This window comes from Meleagris gallopavo, chromosome 6 (genome assembly GCF_905368555.1).
Source record: "Meleagris gallopavo chromosome 6, MGAL_WU_HG_1.1, whole genome shotgun sequence".
Lineage (NCBI taxonomy): Eukaryota > Metazoa > Chordata > Aves > Galliformes > Phasianidae > Meleagris > Meleagris gallopavo.
This window is the reverse complement of record NC_139409.1, coordinates 34191871-34208711: the sequence shown is the minus strand read 5'-3', so window position 1 is coordinate 34208711 and position 16841 is coordinate 34191871. Positions and strand designations below refer to the sequence as shown.

At 37.5% G+C, this 16841-nt stretch overlaps 1 protein-coding gene across 14 annotated transcripts in view; it reads left to right on the top strand.

The window, feature by feature from the left end:
• The window catches only part of TBC1D5 (TBC1 domain family member 5), a 297677-nt gene extending 284052 nt beyond the window's left edge, over positions 1-13625 (top strand). For 11 of the 14 annotated variants that reach the window (XM_085226304.1, XM_085226314.1, XM_085226310.1 and 8 more), the window contains 3 exons: positions 3672-3751; positions 4456-4632; positions 10399-13625. In XM_085226304.1, coding sequence (XP_085082430.1) covers positions 3672-3751; positions 4456-4632; positions 10399-10683 — 542 coding nt within the window. In that variant the 3' untranslated portion in view covers positions 10684-13625. The other 3 variants (XM_085226315.1, XM_085226316.1, XM_085226317.1) reach the window with 3 other exon arrangements.
• The last annotated feature ends 3216 nt before the right edge of the window (positions 13626-16841 follow it).

The following is a 16841-nucleotide window of genomic DNA, read 5'->3' as shown; positions in this document are numbered from 1 at the left end:
ATGAGCACCTACAGTAATTAGGTCAAACATACCAGCTTTTCCACCTTCAAAGAGAAAATTTGGTCTGTAATTGCTTTTGAACAGCCCCTTTCCCTGGATGAGGAGCTCAGCACTTACTGTACTCACCATTATGCAATATGTAGCAGGTCAGTCATCAAAGAGCATAAGCCTTCTCTAATTTTACTGCTAGGGGCTGATGTGGATTATCTTCCTCCTTTCAACTTGGTACAGCAAATTATAGTATATATACAGTTTAAATTTTAGAACTTAGGGAGAGAAAATAGAAATCTTGCTTCTCAAACTACAGTGAGTTTTCATGTGAAGTTATTTACAATTTGAGAAAAATGTAAGAGCAGGAAATGGAAACTATTTCATCTTAACTCTTCAGTTGTTCCAACTAGCCTGTTGCCACCTTAACACTCAATACTCTTTTTTCCTGTATTTTGTAGAAAAGGACAAAAATGCAATCATCTGCATATTATTCCTCTGTAGTTACAATTGTCTTTAATATATATCAAGGTGTAATCTCCCTAAGGAAGTAGTTATTAGCTGGTCAGTTATCTATCAAACTGCACTGAATCTTCTCATTTGATAATAAGTGTTCAAAATGTATTCTCATAAATTACATAAAAAAGCATTTCTTAGCTTATGAGTCTTGATCAAGGACCACCATTACAGTGCATAATGTTGCTGACTTCTGAGGAGAAGAGCAATATCATAACAAATGTCATGCTTCCTGGCACTCATACAAGTGCTTCATCAAAACTGGATTGCAAAGGGTGGTCACAACAGGAGAATGTGACTGAGGAGGCACTCATTCATGCAGAGTCACTCTGCATTCGAAAGGGATGAGTGTATTAAATAGGAAGCTGTGTGCAGTACAAGGGCATATTCAGAAGAAGAAAAATTCATTGCCAGTTCCACGGGGAAACCTTCATTCTTTTTCACTGTAGTAGAAAAGGACATTCTGATTTATGATCTTATGTCACTACTATTACCAGGGAGAAAAATGGCTGATTACAGTGATTTGCATGTTTGGACTTTTTTCTGTGCTAAGTAGAAGAGTGTCCAGAACTGTGCTTCAACAAATTCACAGTGGGCATTCTTCCAAAATACATTCTAATGTTTTTAACTGGTTAAAAAATGATTATAGTAATAATAATAATAATAATAATAGTAGGCCCTCTTTATCCAGAACATATGTCATCTTGTACTTGAAAATTCAAGGAAAAATGTTTGAAATGCAACAAGTCTTTATTAGACAACTTTGAAGTGTTTCCAACCTTTTCTCTCAATCTTTTTGTCTCTGACACTAATACTGAAATCTGGTATTAATCTTCCTAAAGTAAATATGTAATTATATGAACATTTGTATTGATTTTTACTGCTGACTTTCATCATTCCATTCATAAATTCTTAAAAATCTCAATACATTTCTCACAGTAAAAGCTGATTTTGGTTGCAATTATAGATTTTTTTAATTTTTTTTTTTAATGCTGACTTATAAACATCTGTAAAGAACAGAAATAATAATAGATTATCTCCACATCATGAGGAAGGTCAACATTTACTCTCATTCCTTTAATTTCCCCACTGTTTTTAGATCTCCCACGTTTATCTTTAGCAGGCTTGATGGTTGTCTTGAATTATTTTCCTTGTCCATATGCTTAGTCATTATATACCTTAATTGCTAATGCATATTTGTAATTTATGTGGGGGATCGGACACTACAGATATGTTTTTATTTCTAATGCTGAGAAATGGAAAAGACGGTTGAATTCAGGTTGTGATTATGTATTATTTTCCTGCCTATGAAGACTTGGACTTTGGACTTCTGATCTTTAAAGATCTGAATCTTTTAAAAGTAGAAAACTGTTACTGTTTATTAAACAGTGGAAAATCACTATCTAAAGTATAATTTTATAAGTAAATGTTTGCATATTTTATTTACCAAATTGAAAGATAGGACTATTTATGTGTAAGAGATATTAAAAGAAAAAGCAATGTTGTTTTTTTATGCTTTCTCTCAATTCACGATGCTATGTACTTGAGGAAAGATCTAATTTCACATTATTTCTAGCCTTGATAATGCAATCTTTCTGATGTAAGTTTCATGCCAGACTTTGTTCAATTGCACTATTTGATTTCATTGCTGCTGGAATCTTCTCCTGTTGCATGATAAGTAATAAGTGCTAAATAGTGTAAACTTGGATCTCCTTGTTCAGATGCGCTCTATGCAAAGCTGAGTCATCCTACCCCATTATTGCTCTTGACCTTGATCATACTGCCTTTCAGAACTCATCTGCTGTTGCCTTCCACAGCTCTTTTATTCCTTCCCCTTTGCAGATAGCTTCTCTACTAGTTCATTTATAGTTTAGGTTTGGATCCTTTCCCTTCACTGTCCTTCCTGTTCATCATTTATACCTACTACTAATTTCTGCCCGCACACAATTTTGAACTTATTTATAGGTGAGTTTTAAATACATATTTCTACCTTTACAATCTCATCTAGTCCAGTCTCCCACATCTCATTCTTCTGCTGTTTCTTCTGTAAACACAAAACTTAAGCCAGATTGCACAATATTTTTAACTTGAAACTTCAAGCGATAAGTTGTCAGTGTCTTCATATTTATCCTTCTCAGTGTTTATTTTTTTTTTTTGGCTTTTCACTGACTGGGGCCCTGAACCTGTAAGACAGTTTTAATAACAAACAAATGAAATGCGTGTATATAATGGTACAAAGCTCTAGTTGTTTAGCACCTACGTTACAGATATTTATGAGCAGCAAATCTTTGTTCCCAGATAGACATCACTGAAGGATTTGGACTTAGCTCTATGTGTGTAAGACATCAGTGGCACAAAAGAGTGTCCTTTAATTTTCAATTGATAGATGCTATCTCGCATTGCAAATGGGTTATTAAGATTCACTGGTGTTTAAGGCTTGAAGAGGAAAGGAGCAGATAGGAGTCTGGGCAAGGACCTGCCATAGATGAAGAGTTTGCACAGTTCTCGAGGCTGGCTTGGACTGCGAGTCAGGATTGTGTAGAACTTCCCTACTAGGGAAAACCACTGCAGCTGTATCTCTGGTGTATATAGCACACGCACCATATACCAGCTTCTTGAAATATGTCCTTGGAGAACCACTGTAGAAATAGAAGACAGGTGTCTTCTGAAATGACAGTATTGCACATCTCCTTCTGCCTCATAAATTTTGCTCAGCCCTGAGTTTTTCATCTAAAGGAAGGGACTGGAGAGGGGGTGAAACTTTGAGTCGTGTTATAGAGAAAAAGAGTATTACAGTGTTTGCAGTGGCCAGGATCTAAATGAAAATTGCTGACCTCCTGCTCAAAGATGGAAGTAATTCCATTGTCAACAGAGGCCAATGTTTCATTCTAGAGCCCATAAGCAATGAGCCCATCAGTACCTTGGGGCAGTAGAGGTCTAGTAGAAGTGCAGGAGCCAGCAGGAGCCTGGCAGCACTGATGTGTTTTGCTGGCCCCACTTCCAGAGCTAATAAGGTTGTCAGCCTCCAGGTCTGTCTGAAATTGTGTTTGCAGGTCACAGGGTTTCACTGTGAAGATGTAAATCAGTGGTAAGTTGGCAGCACATTAGAGGTTATTTAGGGAATGTTCTCTCTTTAGCTTTTTTGTTTGTTTGTTTTGATGTTGCAGGAAATATTCAGGAAGTCATATTACAAGAACGCTTGGAAAAAGAAGATGAAATTCTGGTTTCCTTGGCTGGTTTGAAGCAGGTATAATGATTGCTTAACTTAACTTTCTTGTATCCCTCTGCACTATTAATCCTCTTTTTTCCCCTTTTTAAATTGTCTTTGTATACTGCTGTTTTATTTTCTGTTATAGCTGTTTTACTAATACTAATGCATCGAGCATTACAGAGCACTTTTATTTGGAAAGTAAAACTGAGCTATAAGGAGTTCAAAATTGTTCTGGAGAGGCCTTGAACAAGAGCTGAGGCAACACAGTTCCAACTTCAGCATTTTTCTTAGTGAGACATGTGCATGCTGTGTAATAGTCGTATTTATGTCCCCATTATTTTATTGAGTTGCCACTTGAGTGTCATTCAATCTAAAGAAAAAATGCTAAATATATAAAATGAGAATGCTAATGAGCATCTGAAGATCTGATTTTACTATACTCTGCTCCCTGGAAATTCATTTTATCAGGAATGATGTGACATGCTAAATCTGTAAGAGGAAATATCAGCAGTTTCATTCTCTTTAGATTTGGTTTCCAGTTTCTGTAACAACAACATTGTAATTATATTTACATCTTTACATCTTTAGCCTATATAGATATTAAGACTGACTTATTTCCTATCTTCAAAGCGATGGTTATGGGGAAATAGTGTTTGAAAGCACTCTGCATGGAACTTTAAAAAATTCAGAATTCCTCCAGACTTCTAACTTATAGTCCTTCCTCTCCCACTTAACAACAGATCAAAGATATTCTGAAGGGGTCCCTGCGTTTCAACCAGAGCCAACTGGAAGCTGAAGAAAATGAGCAAATCACAATAGCAGATGACCATTACTGCTCCAACAGTCAGAACAAAGGGACTGGTGATATCCTAAAGGGACCCGTTATGACAAAGCAACAGTTGATCTCAGGACGACAGGTAAGATAAAGATATTTCAAACAGTTCACTGATGGAATTAGTCTTACATTTCTCTTTGGCATGGCTGACACTGCATGAGGCACACCATTTACAGCACACTCACCCTGTAAAAAAAGATGAGTTATGTCAGAAACACAACTTATTTCTTGCTGAGATGCTCTGGCCTTAAGCACTGAGACCCAAGTTTTCTGGTTCATGTGGAACCATGGTTATTTGGTTATCAATTCTTCTATTGTAGCGTTATACTCCACATACAGATATTGAAGTCATACTGTTTGCATTGTTTGAAGAGAGTAGTAGTTCTTTCAGATTTTTAAATCTACTTCTGAGGTTAATTTCCTACAAACAGATCACAAAACTGGAGGCGAATAATCCCATATCAGTTGATTATTCTCACTGTCATTCCATTATGTAAGAGCTGATTGTCTGCATTGCAGTGTATCCTTGGCCAGTGCCGAAAAGGAAATAGCAAGGAGGTCACTTTTACCTTCTACTTCATTGTATTGACTTTCTCCTGGTATCAGTAAACATTTTCACATACAAAGCATTCAGTAACAGGACACGTTCACACACAAAGTTATTTTTCTCTAAAGCTAAAACTTCCATCTTTATCTAAAACTCAGTCTGACTCAAATATGATCTTCAAAGCAATTGCTTTTTTACATGCACATTTCTATATACTTTTCCATCTTAGACTCATCTGCCAGGCCACAGCTGACACTTACACCTGTAAATGAGTGGCACCACTGTCACCACAGAGTCTAGCGCAGTCTGCGATCAAGTTAACTCCTGACAAGTTGACCTAGGAACTCATTTTCAATTACTTATTCTCAAATAATAGCACAGTTGCTTTGATTTATGATATACAATCCTGCTGATTTAGACCATTTTATGAATAAACAAATATAAATAATATTTTACTTATATTTTGATGTTGGAAATATCTTTTTTTTTACTTAGTACTTGCAGATTCACAGGCTGAAAAAAAACCCTGATGGTAGCATGTTGGAGCATAATGACATCCTAATTTTGCATTTTATTTCCTAGCTTTTTTACTAAGTATTTTTTACTTCCACACAGAAATGGCAGGTAGTATTTTTTACTGTTTTTACTTGGATTTATTATAGAAAATGGAAGAAGAATGCCATATGAACTAACAGTGTGCAGTATTATTGTGTGCTGGAGAAGTCCTAACTCAGACACTTATAACTCAGCAGAAGTGCTTGGACATTGCATTCTGAGTGCTGGCAGTGGGGCAGATGAAGCTTGCTCTGTGCAGGTTTCTTTCCAATGGAAACTTTGAGGGCTCGTTCCAGTGTGTAGTCAGGATATGTGCCTTTAAACTGAGCAATGCTCTCAGGTCCCACAGTTTCATTGTGCTCTCTGAGGCTGCCAATAAGCCAACTACAAATGATGTGTGTGGAGGCTGTACTAGCCAAGCTCCATAAGAGCATTTAATGAGGCATACATTTGTAGATACAGTGCATTCATATCTGTTAGCCCCTTCGTATGTTATCATCTGGAAGTTCCTGCTGCCCCTATTCCAGAAAGAGATATAGAAGATTCAGATTAGAAATGCTCATTGCAATCCTGGTTGTATCCCCTCATTCCATGCTGTTCCTGAGCCCATCGAGTTTAACTGCTGTGTCTAAAATCAAACGAAAAGAGGAGAACTTTGGATTACCTTTATTTAAAAAAAAAAAAAAAAAAAAAAAAAACTAACTTTAGTAGCCTATGAAATTAAAGTGGTAATTACTGGAGTTAATTGTTGGCCTAAACTAGGTCACATCACTGCCTTTTAATTCTGGTGTAGAAAATGTACTGTCGTAGGTCTAGCTGGGAGCAGTTATGGAGAGCTGCAGGGGGCTTAAGAATTCCAACCATCTCTAGTCCATTTAATGCATTTCTTTCTAAAGAAAATTTACTGTATTTGCAGTTTTTGTGACTTTGGTAATGTTTAATGTGACTTGCTGTAGAGATTTTTCTCTAGTGAAATTATAGGGACAATTCTGGAACAGCTGGAAAAGGTACAGGTATAGCTATCATGTAATGGAGTCTTTTGTGCATGGTCGTAACATAAGTTTTCATCTTCTAAATCTTCTTTTTTGCCTCAAGCTCTTTTCTGGAAAGTGAAGATAAGGATACAGCCCTTCTTTGGAAATGAAAGCTGCAAAATTAAAAATGCGAAAAATGAAGATAAAAGGCTCAGAGAAGTAGAGCATTTGTTGGAATGTTTGGCTTTGGTAGCAGTGTGCGTTTGACAAACAGAAGGCTTCTGTTGCTAAATAATGAATGATAATTAACACATTATCTTGCCTTTATGTCGATTCAGAGAAGGAGGCAAAATGAGCTGCCGTTCTTCTCAGCTTTCTTGAATTGTGTTCTTATGGTTAGTTTTAACTCATACACAGTATGAAGGAGATTGAAATAAGCCCGGTGCTAGTAGCTGATATTCGTCAGGAAAAAATGTTTGGAGAAGCCATATGGCAATGGGCGTAAGGTTGTTAACTTTCAAAGCTACCGGAAGTATAATTCTGTCATTTTTCATTTATTCAGTAGTGGCAGCAGATGGGAGAAAACATGGTTCGCGTCAGCATGAGTTTCCTGAAACAGAAATAGGCAGAACAGGGAGGGAGGAGGTATTTTACCTCTGGAAAAAGTACCAAAATACCAGTGTGATGTAGGGTTAAGACATTTACAGAGGATCTTTTATATCATTTTTGAGTCAGTATATGTAGTCTGCTGCTTGTCTGATATTTCAGTGGTCTATTGGTCTCTTTAACTCAAACAGGAAGTATTGTTAGAATGAAAAATAATATTGCAAAGCCCAACACTGACAAAAAGAATTTAGGATGAGTGGTTCTCCTTCTTTTCCCTTCATTAGGGAAGAGGATTTGCAAAATTTTGCTATGCAAAAACATATTTTTTTTAAGCAGAACTTGTGAATTTACAGCACCAGCACAAAGTGCTTCTAATCAGACGTCCTTGCTGGAGTTCACTGCCATAAGGTAGACAGCCTGTTAGCCGACCTTGGAGATGCCAAGCAAAGAAAAGAAAATATTGATCTTGCTGGGCAATTGTGTCATAATTCCTGTGGCAGAATCACAGAGTGATTGAGATTGGCAGAGACTTCTGGGCCCATCTGCTCCAACTCAGAGCAGGCTGCCAGGCCCATGTCCAGGAATGTTTTTAAGATCTCCAAGGAGGAGACCCCTCTGCCTCTCTGAGCAACCTCTGCCAGTGCTCACCTAGTCAAGAAGCATTTCCTGATGTTCAGAGAGAACCTCATGTGTGCCAGATTTTGCCTATTGCCTCTTGTCCTGGCACTGTACACCAGTGAAAAGAGTTTGGCTCTGCCCTCCTTGCACTCTCCCTGCAGGTCTCTGCACACATTGATGAGATCCCTCTGAGTCTTCTTCAGGCTGAGCAGTTCCAGCTCTCACAGCCTCTCCTCATAGCAGAGATGCTGCAGCCCCTTGATTATCTTTGCGGCCATTTGCTGGACTCTTTCCAGTATGTCCATGTCACCCTACACAAGATGGAGCCATCCTGATGTGAGGGCTGTGAGAACTGAAATAACATGATTCTGATAGCTTAGAATAATAATGCATATAATTTTGTAAAATGAGGCTATACTGCATTGACTGGGAGGTATTAAATAGAAATGTGTAAAGAAGCCAGGTGACTTATGCGAGAATTACTATTTAAAGGAATGTGTGTTTCTTTTGTAGAGAGGCAAAATTCAAAATTTTAACATGGTATTTAGGATTCCCAGAACAGCTCCACCTGGACCTGTCTTGTGGCTGCGCTGGGTGCCTACAAAATCAGGTAAATGCCAGCACAAGACTGGAGCAGAGCAGCAACACTGGGTAGCCTGTGGCCCCAGCCCTGGAGATGGCAGCTGACTGACAGCATCACAGACCAAAGGAGAGTAAATGCTAATTAATAACAATTTATGTCTCACATGACAAGTGCCTAAGTAGAGATGTATCTCTCCTTGTAGATCTCTGTAATTTCATGGAATGTATTTGGGAAGTTGTTTATTCGCATTTGGACTACTCTGGTTCTGCACAGTCTAGCAGCTGTCTTATGTTGGGACCATTAAAACTGAGCTTAAGACATTTGCATTTGAATGATAAAGCACTAAAATGGGTTATTTACAAAACAGAGTAATTGACATAATTGTACCTAGATACTAACCAGATAACAAAACAGATTACTTGCTACAAAGGGAAATGTGTATTTCAATTCTCATTCATACAAGTTTTGTAAGGAAACAGGTCATAATTATGCATTTGTATTTCAGCTAATACTAAATTTGTGACTTTAAGCAGTTTGAAATGAATTCCTTCTCAATTATCGGTGAGTGTTTGCTCTCTGAGCTACTCTACAGATCCCTTTCAAGAGTATTCTACTCTATAATTACTAATCAGAGCAATGCAAAATTGTTTTCAGCTGTAATAATAAATATGGCAAAGCAAGTTTTGCTAGAAGCCATAAAAATATTAAATTCAAGTTGTAGCTTGGTGATACTTGTGACAACCTCTGTTCTCCAATTTTATGTACTGTGCCTACTTTTATCTCATTATGATTTTTTCTGTTTGTCTTTTTTGTTATTGATTTATTTTTTCTCTAATACCTGCTACCTGTATTTTACCTTAGCGTGAATTTACATTCAGTCATAATGAAAGGACTTGTGTTTGGCACACACGTTTCCATACTTTTCCTTTCCCTTGATCTTGCATTACTGAAATCAGTGTGCTGTTTTCAATATCACACCACTTCAGGATACTTGTCCCACTCAGGCCACTTGGTAGGTTGCGTTACATTGGCAACTAAGAAATCAGTTATATTACTGTTGGAGGAATATAGTGCTGGATAGGAGTCGAATCCAACTCTTGCAGAAGAAACTAGAGGCTGTTGTCCATTTACTTTGCAACCACGCTAATATGTTGCCAGTTTTGTCAATGTAGGAGAAATCCCACCATGCTGTATATGGCAGTCTTCCCTTCTAATTACATGCAGCAATGTCTTTTAAAAAGCTGAATACATTCAGTTGGAATATAAGATTGCGAGATCATAGAGAATTTTCTGGTACATCAACATTATTCATCATCCACTATTGGAATGCTTTGGGACAGTCATTTCCCAAGATCTAACAAGATAGATTAGGGATTCCCAGATCCGGGTTTTCTGGTAAAGTGAGACAGTGCTTAGTTCTTCAGCCCACAACATCAAGACCTGGGAGTACAAATCTGCCTTGTACTGCTGCACGCTAAAATATGACTTACAGCTCAGATTCCACTGAGCAGAATTTTATCAGGAAATTTTATGTCAAACCACTCTCTTGAAGAACTGCAAGATACCATTGTACGTGCATATCTGCAAAAAATACCTCTGTTTGTCTTTATGAGCTTCGGTAGAAAAATAACGGCAGTGTGAATAGAATTGCCTAAAATCTTCACAACTGTGCTGTATGCATTGGATGCCCAGCTACTGGGAGCATGGCACAGATGCACTGTAATAAGGAAACACATAAGAACTTCATATCTCATGGTAATTTTAGAGCTTTTGTACTGTTGTCATTAATAATTTAATCCATAATACATGTGTTGATTTTTTTATTTTTTAATATGGGCGTTGCAAATTTTTGAATAATGATAATTCCTCTATCCCATTCCTGAATCGTCACTGTGTGTCAGAAAACTCTTTTAAATAGTAAAATGGGTACTGACTTACAGTTCTTTCTGTGCTATTGTCTTACAGACTGCCACTGATTCAAGCACTAGAGAGAGTAAGGATGCTGATGACTGTATTTTGGTTTCCAAAGAAGGAAGCAGAAGTGCTGTCCCAGAGCCAGCACAGTTGCTTCAGACATTCAAGGAGTCAGCGGTGAAGCCAGAAGCTCCATCTCGTCCTTTGGTATTCTCTGACCCTCTGATGGGCTCCATTTCAGCCTCCTCCAGCAACCTGAGTTCCAGCCCTGATGACAACAGTAGTAATAACAGCAAAGATTCTGACTTTGCTATTGTAAGCCCACTGGACATCTAACTAAACTGACTGGGAGAAATTAAAAGGCCAGCTGGTACACCTCAGCTTGGCTTCCAGTGGTTCCACAGGCTGGAGAGTTCTTTGGATTAGAAGGACAGAAAATAGGTGAAGGTAACACATTCAGCTGCCAAAAGCCTAGGTTAAAAAAATTACATTTTTTGTTGCGACTCTTCAAAAAGAATATACATCTTGTAATGACTGCCTTAAGTAAAAACCCAGTAAACCTGGTTCTAATATACAGTTATTCTTAGTTATAGATCTATCTTACTTAGGAGCTTTGTTACTATAGAACTGTTGCTTTCTTGAAACATAGAATAGTATGTGCTAGGTACCATAATGGATTAGGAAATGCATAGGTACTTGACATCAGACCTGAAGAGGCAAAAACAAACTAGGTTTAATATCATCCTTCTGCAAAATGTGCTAGACTGGGTTTTCTGAATAGGCAAGGATACTGTTTCTTCAGAGTCTGTGACTAGAGAAGTAGAGAATGTAAATCAGAAAAATTAAAAGCATCATCCTGGCACTTGTTCTCAGTTGAGGAATCCTAGTTTCTTTCTTTTCATCCAACAGTAGCCTGAGGTGTGTTAAAGGCATTGGTTTGTGTAATAGTTCCTCAGCACTGTGTTAAAGTGAATGTGTTACAAATTCCTTGAGAACGGGGACCTCTACAACAGAGCCTTACTTCCCTTTGCCTACTATTTTGCCCCTTGAGAATTCTCAGCTCACCTCTTTCCCTCTTAGTATCTGTGTGCTTTTACTCCCCTGGCACGAATTAATTTTGATTTTACTGAGATTGCTACCATCAAAGAGTAGGGAAATTATGTTATTTCATAGTGTACACCTGAGCCAGTTGATCTAAAATTATTTTGAGTATGGTAACTTAACAGGGAAGGGTGCAAAGTGATATAAAATGTTCATAATTAAAAGCACTTTACGTCTCCTTGCTATTATCTTCTATATATTCTGTTTACATATATGCATATATGATTTCCGCATTACTAGTCAGAAAAAAATACATAGTGGTGCAGCAGCATTAACCAACAGAAAGTTTTTAATTAACCCTAAAACTTGTTTTTCTATGGAAAAGCATATTTCTTTGCCATCAAGTACATAGTGCATCTAATAACAGTTCTTTTCAGATAGATAAGATGGGGGTTCTTTGTACCCACTGATTCCTTTAAACTCTTCTGGAATTTGCAAAAAGAAGCTGTTAGTCAGAGGAAGCCTGCTGCTCATGCAGGACTTGTGCAGTTATAGCAAGAGGAAGTAGTGCTAGAAAATTTCTCCATTTCTAACAACAGTACAAAATCTGAATTATTTTGTTTCAAGATACTTATCGAGTACACCATGCAAGAGCATTGTAACTGCATGGTGAAGCTTCTGTTGGTATAGTCTTTTAAATGGTAGTTATTTGCTGATTAGTCTGTAATTGTCAGTAGAGTTAAGTACAGTATCCCAAAGATGAGGCGATGTGGCTTGCTGGTCTTAGATGGTCTGTGTTAATGACTGACATTAAGAGATAGCTGTCATGTAATTACATGGGAGCTGCCATATCCTTATACGTTCAGAAGCCGCTGTGTAGTTCTTCTTAGATTCTCTGTGCCTTGTAAAATGTTAAAACACTGGAATGTGTTAAAATACATTGTTTAATTGTTTAATTGTTTTAACACATTGTGAGCGGGCATAGCATCACACATCTCTGTGGCAGAGTGGTGTGAACAGTCAGATGACTTTGTTTAGATGAGAGACCTTAAGCGAGTAGCATTTCAGATAGGTGTTTATTTTGGTTTAATTTTAAGCTTCATAGAAAATCACTTTGGAAATAAACACACATGCCTACCTTCAGGTTTATTTTATTTCCCTGATTTTGTGTGAATGCCAGGGGATTAGTTGCCTGTTGGGGTTTTTAGTTCTTTCCAACTCTTCTAGCCTTAACCCATTCAGCAAGGCTTGTGCCACACTACCAACAAAGGGGAATCTGTTCAACCAGTACTCGTGGAAAGAGGAAAGAAATATTGTGGGGGCAGAGAGACAAGTTTTATATTCTGTGATACATAAGCCTTCAGTGATTCTAGAACTTTGGCAGGGGAAAATGTTTTTACTTTTTTTTTTATTATTTTAAGAATCATTCTTTTCATTTTTGTTCTGGTTGTTTGTTTCAGGGATCACATTGCTATTTTCTTGAGCAGTCTCATTGCATTGGAAGAGTGTGATTTGTACAGTTCTTTTATTTTTGTAAGTTAGTTGTATCTTCAATACAGCATATTTTAAAGCAGCGCTGAAAGTATATACAGATTTTTGGAGTTTCTAACAAGTTTTTGCTAAGTGGTGGATACCACTGAGCTGGATACCTGTCATGCCAAGGGATATAATAAGATCCTTAGAAGCAGAGAGTTGATTATGCAAGTAAGATTAGAGCAAGTTCCAGTAAACGAATCTGCTTTGGTTACACCATGTCCTTCCATGTCACAAATTTGCTGTCTCATACTTAATCATGGTACAAAGACAGTTAAAATTTTATATATTCTTTAAATCAGATGAGCCTGTAAGTTAGACAGAATATCAAACCATCACTCTGTCTTGCTTTATGTTAGAAATATACTGAGAAATAAATTGTTTAAAATGCAAGATTATTCTTTTTTCCCAGAAAAGACCCGCTCATAATGTTCGTGGATCCCAGTAACAAGATAGAGAACTGATATGCATTGAAAACTTGTGGTAATAACTAATATGGGATGAAGATATGCATTTGAAACTGTTGTACTGTATCTTACATCTGTAATTTATGGCTGTTTGAAGTCTTTTGCATGTCATATCAGTTGTACATACTGCGGAGAAACAGTATGGTATTTTGACTGGGTATTCATTTAGTTGTGGAACTTTGTGTCTTTATCCCAGAAGAATATCTATCCCACTTTATTAAAGAATTAACTACTTTCCTGGGTTGTGCTTGTGCTGTTTTCACAGAAGGAAAAGCTTTTTTACTAGAATTTTTGAAGTATGATTTCTCAAAACAAAGGTTATTAGAAACTTTAAAACTATTCCATTATCTATATAAGCAGATATATTATTAATATTTTAATCAGATTTTATGTATTTGATCCAGGGAATCAAATTGTTCATTACTCATCTTACTCAAGTGGTGCAGAAAATTTAGTATTTTGCCATATTTATTGTATCTGACAGTGCTGTACAATATTTAAAGTGGTATAACCTTTCTGCTGCTTCTTTAAACTTGTTATGATCTCATCATCTCATCTCAGTTCCCATCTCAGTATCTGTACAGTACCTTTCTGAATCTCATTACTTTATTGCAGATTCTTAAATGGTTCCCTTTATTCTGCAGTGTGCTTTCCTCTTTAGAGGACAATGAAGCAGCATTGACAAAGGTTAAATTTCAGGTTTAATGTCTGTGGGACACTTGTGCTGGCAGTTACAATGTCATCTGTTCAAATATGGACACAACAATCCTTAAAAGATTTCCATGTTCTGAGTGTCAGCCCTTGAATAATACTTTTGATTTTGTGCTGCATGTGTTGGTCTGGACTGAATGTCTGTAATGGTTTATTAGACTTAAAAAGGTGCAGTTTCATAAAATAAACTTCATTTGGCTACACAATAGCGATTAGACCGTCTCATAATCTGTGCTGTTCTTTTAAGAGTGATTACATACAGCCTGCATTAGTGTTTCCTGTGTCGCTAGACTCACTTCAGTAGCTAGCTAAATTTAGAGATGAAAGAGCATGAAAGAAGGTCATTGGAGAAACAGCAACTTGAAACGTGCACACAGGCAACTTGTTTGCCTGCTGCTTGAAATATATTTAACCACGAAAAAAAGTGTCAGAGGTATTAGGAGGACTCTGCAAGAGGTGAAATGTGTTGTTACTCTAGAAGCAGAAGACAAGTAGCAAGGGATGAACCATGAGGCTTTTAAACTACAAATTCTTTTGGGCAGGATCCATCTTCTCTGAATTTGAACAGAACTTCTAAGACTGTTGTACTCACAAAAACTCTCAAAAACTGTACATTTATCAGTTCAGCAGGTTTTGCTCTTTCAAACAATGAGCCGGATGAAACCCAATAGTAATAGCTCAGCTGACAGCAGCAGGATCGTATCAGAGAAGGATTTGCTCCCCCACTGCTGAAATGCAATTGAAGAGCATTACATAATTAAATGTAAGAAAACAATATACCACAAAAGTGAGACAATAATGTTGCTGAATACAAAAAGTTGCATTTACCTCAAGGCATATATGAGGTATGGCAACTGTGTGCTACATGTCTTTACGCACCTGGTTTGACTGTGCCAGCAGAGTTGGTACAAACCTGTCTTTGCTTCTGAGTTGCAAAATCATAGCTGATGCTTAGCTGCAGGATGAACTAAAGACACATCAACTTCATAGCGAAGACACTGCCATTCCTCTTGCTATGAATGATAAGAATTTGATCCTTCAAATCCCATTGCTTTAACACTTCTGCTGTCTTTTGTGGTGACAACATGAAAAACCCTGTAAGCACTATCCAAGCTCTGCTGCTTAAGTTGTCACGTGCAGTTATAGAGATTTGAGCTGAGAAAATTTTCACAGCTTTGCCTTTCACTGTGGATTTCAGGGACTGCTGTGAGATGAGATAGATAGTTCTGAATTTTTAACTAGTACAAAGAAGCATTCAAAAATGCTCTAAATTATCACGTCAGCCTTTTGGAATATAAATTGCTGCATAGTTTTGAGGGAAAGAATAGTTGTCACAATATCTTCATCTACCTGCTTTTCTAATTGAATCCAGGCGACAGGGAGAATATAGTAGCAGTTTCAGATCAGCATTAAATTTCTCTTTAAAACGAGAGAAAATATAAAGCACATAGATGCTAAAAGGCAGATTGTCAAAGATGTCGTATAGCTTGCTGGATAATATATACCTCTGTGCAATACTCAGGAATGTGCCATATTTTTATCCACAAGTAGCCTGGAACACATGACAGAAAATGTACGTGAGTAAGAGCCTGTCCTCAAAAACCCTTTTAAAATTATGATTGAAATAACATCAAAATGTTTAACAAATATATTTTTATACACAAAGAGCTTATTTAGGTTTGCAAAAATTATCAGAACTTGGTAAAGATTCACTTGGCTTGCAGAATTTTTCTTTAAAGTCTGAATACTTTTGGTTCCACCATGTAGAATTCCCATTACCACTGGCCCTGCTGTCTGAGTTGCTGCAGTACTTGCACCCACACCCAAGTGTAATGCCCAGCCCACCAGCAGCCCACAGCTGGACAGAATTAGGGTATGTCTTGATGGGAGTCCTCCAGACGTTGCTTTCTCTAGTTATTGCCTGACTCATTGATTAGCGCCTTGCAGTCCCTACCTATGCTTTCTCTGAAGGTTTTTTTTTTTAATCTTTGTATTGTCTTCAAGACCTCTGGCATCACACATGCATTGCAGATACAGCACTGAGACTCCAGCCTCCAGGTGGTACCACAGGACAAAGTATAAAGGAACCTATGGGTAAGTATCTTGGGCCAAGATCAACTACTTGTTTCAGAATTGTGCTTCAGGACAATAACTTTCGTAGTCCGGAGAAGATTAATTCCAGTATGATGAACAATGAATTGCACGTGTTTACTAAGTTGTGAAGAAGCTGCGATGGGGGAACATCCCAGCAGACCTTCTTTCCAAATGCCTTTTATTTTAATTTCCCACAGTCTAGCCCATCTGGCAGCTTTGTGATACCGGGCATAACCCATAAAAGTTTGAGCTGTTTAATTTTCTGAATAAATGAGTTCTCAGTCGCTGTGATCAAAGTTCAGTGTTCCTCATCTGAGGACTCCAATCTCCTCTGCCTGGAGCCTGGCCACCAGCCCAGCCAGGGTGCTCCTTGTTCCAGTGAAAATCTGCAATCTTACACAGATCTCACAATACTCGTACAGCAGGTGGTGTCCATATTCACTCTTCATAGTTTTCCTGTGGTAAGCTTTATTGTAAGTTAATATGTTTTTTCTATCCACACTTTCTTACAAACAGAAAAAAAAAAAAAAAAAAAAAAGATATATATATAGTTGCTTGACTCAGAAATGTTTTGCCTTTCTCTTTTCCCATACTTCTCCCCTTCTTTGGGAATGGAATTTTGTAGCTAAGGCTTTGGGGTTCTTTTAC